At 51.3% G+C, this 4,035-nt stretch overlaps 1 protein-coding gene across 1 annotated transcript; it reads right to left on the bottom strand.

The window, feature by feature from the left end:
- Positions 1-253: 253 nt before the first annotated feature.
- Positions 254-3,470, bottom strand: Ghsr (growth hormone secretagogue receptor). The gene is made up of 2 exons (XM_021158887.1): positions 2,634-3,470; positions 254-598 (listed from the first exon to the last, which is right to left on the bottom strand). The coding sequence occupies exons 1-2, from the start codon at positions 3,421-3,423 to the stop codon at positions 294-296; spliced, it is 1,095 nt and encodes a 364-aa protein (XP_021014546.1). The 5' UTR covers positions 3,424-3,470; the 3' UTR covers positions 254-293.
- Positions 3,471-4,035: the final 565 nt, after the last annotated feature.

The following is a 4,035-nucleotide window of genomic DNA, read 5'->3' as shown; positions in this document are numbered from 1 at the left end:
CCCGCTCTACGCCCCTCCCTCCTCCGCGCTGCAAAGCCGTCAGAAGCTCCAAATGCAAATTCGCAAAATCACAGACACAGGTGTGCAGGGGCTGCACATGAGTGCTCTGGTGGGCGCACAAGAAGATCAATCTGCACGGACCCTGCCCGTCTGGCTCTACTCCCCACCCCCAGTTGTTTCCAGATCCATTTGTCTCTAATCTCCAAACTGACATTCTGCCTCCTCCCAAGTCCCTCTTGGCTATGGCTTCTGGTGTGGAGCAATGAGCGATGACGGAGAGATGCGATGTGCTGTCATGTGTTGATGCTCGACTTTGTCCAGGCCCGGGAACTCTCATCCTTCAGAGTGGAAAGCTTTCTCTGGGAGAAGGATTCAAATCCCAGAAGTTTGAACACGGCCACCCGGTACTTCTTGGACATGATGTTGTAGAGAATGGGGTTGATGGCAGCGCTGAGGTAGAAGAGGACAAAGGACACCAGGTTGCAGTATTGACTGATCTGTGCGATCTCCAGAGAGCCAGGCTCGAAAGACTTGGAAAACAGGTATCTTCCCACGTGGAAGGGCAGCCAGCAGAGGATGAAAGCAAACACCACCACGGCTGAAGGCACACAGAGAGAGACCATCAGGGTGGGGCATGGGTGGGGCATGGGTGTGACACGGCATAAATCACTTCACATTTTTTAAGTCCCGGATCTCTTTTCTCCATGAGTGGCATGCCCACTGACAAACATCACATCTTGCTCTTTGACACAGGAAACAGGACACCATGCTCTTCGCATAAATACTGCCTCCATCCATTCTAACACTATAGATAGCACACAGTGAGACTGTCAGACCAACAGCTAACAATCTCCACTGGGCTTCCCAGTCTTTCTATGTGATAACAACTTGGCTTTGTGACTGACTTGGCATGATGATCCAACTAAACAGTTTATTAATGATTATCCTCCATTTATATCCATTACACAGAACTCAAATATAAATGAAGCAAGGTGTTTGCTCTCCACCACAGCGGTGGATCAGAGCTCTCAGGAGCACTTCGCCCCCTCCATGCTGGGTCAAGCATGCCCAATAATTACACTAACACTAAACAATAGCCCCAGCACCCTTGTGGGCATGCTTAAGAAACACAGATTCACTGGCTATAGTATAGACTCAATAAATTCAATTCTGTAGGAAAGGGAATGGAGAAAGGACTTGCTTTTTCTTTGCTTGTCTTCCATTTTCTTTCTTTCTCTTTTAGGACAGGGCTTTGTTATGTTTCGTGGACCACTGAACCCAGATTTTTAAAGTAAGTTTTACAAGGGCCTGAATATGCTAGTGGAATTAGTAGCCACTGGGAAAACAAGTCTATGTCATCTCTAAAAGATATAAATAAAGTGTTAAGCCAGCCAACATTAATTACCACCCACCTGAGGCTTCAATTTACTCGTGTAAGATACTGTCTTCGATAATTCCAAATTTTTAGATTGTTTTTACAATTCAGAAATGAGAGAAAAATATTGTTCTGGTCTTTGTGCCACTTTAATGGTCCCCTTCAAATTTTCATAGAAGGTGACAATGGAAATGGCATTGAGATGCCAGTGGGGACATTAGTAACTTACAAAACTGGAGGTCATTAGTAACTTCTCTTTAGAACTAAGTTACATAGGAAAAGCTGACACACCACAGCAGCAGGGTAGCCCTCTGTCTGGTGCATGTGAGCTGACAGTCCTGTGGAGGACACAGGGCAGTCACTGGTCTGGAAACAAGATCTGACATCCCTGGAGGACTCTCTATCATTTTGATATGCAGAATTTGAGCATAATAAAATTGCAAATGAGAAATCATCCTGCAAAAGCTAACAAGCATTAAATGTCAGTAAGCATGAAATGCCTTGAAAAGTGAGATCAGAGGTTCCTCTCGGCTATGAGCACCGTCTTCATGACTTTACTACACCAAGCACATGTCTTTAGGGATGCAGCATTTACGCAGTAACTGTTCAACCCACCCAGCTGTGACCCTGCATCCAGAGGTTCCTGAAGGACAACTTGAGGAAAGGATGGCTTCTCCATCCTGCCCTGGCCTATGCTACTGGGGAGACAAATACAAAAACAGGAAAGGGGAGACCCTCCCCCTTACAAAACCACAGAATAAACAGAGTGGATGTAATTATCTGGGCAGGGGCAGAAAACAAATCCCAATATTGCAAACAAACAAAACACATCTATAAATCATCTTTAACAGAGTGACCCAATTTTTTGGTAAGATTTACCATGGAGCAATTTCTAAACCCAATGCCTGCCTGCTTACCTTAATATGACTTGGATAACCACAAATTCTATGTGAGGCACCGTTAACAATTAGGGGACTCAATAAACCGTAATGAGGTATTTCCATCTTGGACCAAATTTCCCAGAGCAGTACTCATTTAAGGAACTGCCAATGTGAGGGGCTTTTTCATGGAGAAGATACAGGGAAAGACAGAGGAAAACAACCTAAAGCAGTGAGACCAAGAACCAAGGGCAGAGACAGAGACAGACAGAGACTTGAGAGACTTAGGGAGAGACAGAGACGACCAGAAACAGAAATACAGGGCCCTGGCAAAGAGCAAGCAGTGGGAGAATAAAAGCCACCGGGGTGTCAGAACTCACCAAGCATCTTCACTGTCTGTTTGTGGTTCTGGTCCCTGAGCGAGGAGCCCACCGCCGCGTCGCCGCGCCTCCGCCACAGCTTCCTCCCGATGAGACTGTAGAGCACGGTGAGGCAGAAGACCGGCAGGAAGAAGAAGACGCTCGACACCCATACCATCACGGTGAGCAGCCCAGAGCGCACAGCGAACTCGGTGGCGCGGCACTCGTTGGTGTCCCGGGGATCTGTGCCGTTCTCGTGCTCCACGCCTACCAGCACGAAGATGGGTCCCGCGCTGCAGAAGGCCACGGCCCAGATGACAAGGATGACCAGCTTCACACGGCCCTTGGTGACCACCACCTTGGCCCGCAGCGGGAAACAGATGGCGAAGTAGCGCTCGACGCTCAGCGCGGTGATGGTGAGGACCGTGGCGTAGGTGCAGCTCTCGCTGACAAACTGGAAGAGTTTGCAGAGCAGGTCGCCGAAGTTCCAGGGCCGGTACTGCCAGAGGCGGACGAGGTCCAGCGGCATGCACAGGAAGATGAGCAGATCCGAGAAGGCCATGCTGGATAGGTAGAGGTTGGTGGTGGTGCGCAGCTCGCGGAAGCGGGACACCATCAGCATGGTGAGCAGGTTGCCCGAGATGCCCACCACGAAGAGCGCCACGCAGGTGGCAGTGACGCCCGCCAGCAGCGGCGCGGGGAACAGTGGCAGCAGTTCGTCAGACAGTGAGTCGTTGCCGGGAGAAGCGTCCCAGTCCAGGTCCAGCGTGACGTTAGGCTCCGGCTCCTCGCTAGGCGTCGCGTTCCACATGTTGCCAGGCTTGGGGTCGCAGCCGCGCGGAAATCTGGTCCCCCGAGGAGGTCCTCTTAGGCGCGGAAGAGTGGGGGCCGGGCGGGGGACGGCGTGGGGGGAGGATGGGCGCGGGCGGCAGGAAGGATGCTTGGAGAAGAGAGAAGTGAGAAGAAGCCTAGGGAGAAGGTGGAATGGTGGTGCGAACATTAGCGATGAAAGGAAGAGAGTGACCCAGTGCGCTCCTCTCCCTATTTTCTTCCCTTCCTCCTCTCCCCTCCCTCTCTCATCTCTCTTTTCTTCCCCCTTCCCACTATCTTCCCCCCACAGTCCCGGTCTCCCAGTTCAGCCTCGACTGTACACGCACTCACTTACCTGTCACTCTATCGGTGGCGCCACCAGCAGTGCCTGGCACTGGAGATCTCGCCTCAGCAGCCTGTCGTGCTCCCCACAGCGTCCAAGTGCGTGGGCTCTGCGGAAGGCAGGCGCTGCAAATCGAGTGTGTGAGGGCTCCTCTCTCGACTCTTGGGCGCTAGGGTGGCCGGGAAGGATAGGTCATTTGGGTAAAGTAATGAAGGGTGGAGACCGTAGTGAAAGATGCCTTCAGCAGCGGGATCAAAGCTCTTCCTTCAC

Source organism: Mus caroli, chromosome 3 (genome assembly GCF_900094665.2).
Source record: "Mus caroli chromosome 3, CAROLI_EIJ_v1.1, whole genome shotgun sequence".
NCBI classification, from domain to species: Eukaryota; Metazoa; Chordata; class Mammalia; order Rodentia; family Muridae; genus Mus; species Mus caroli.
This window is presented reverse-complemented; position numbering and strand designations above follow the sequence as displayed.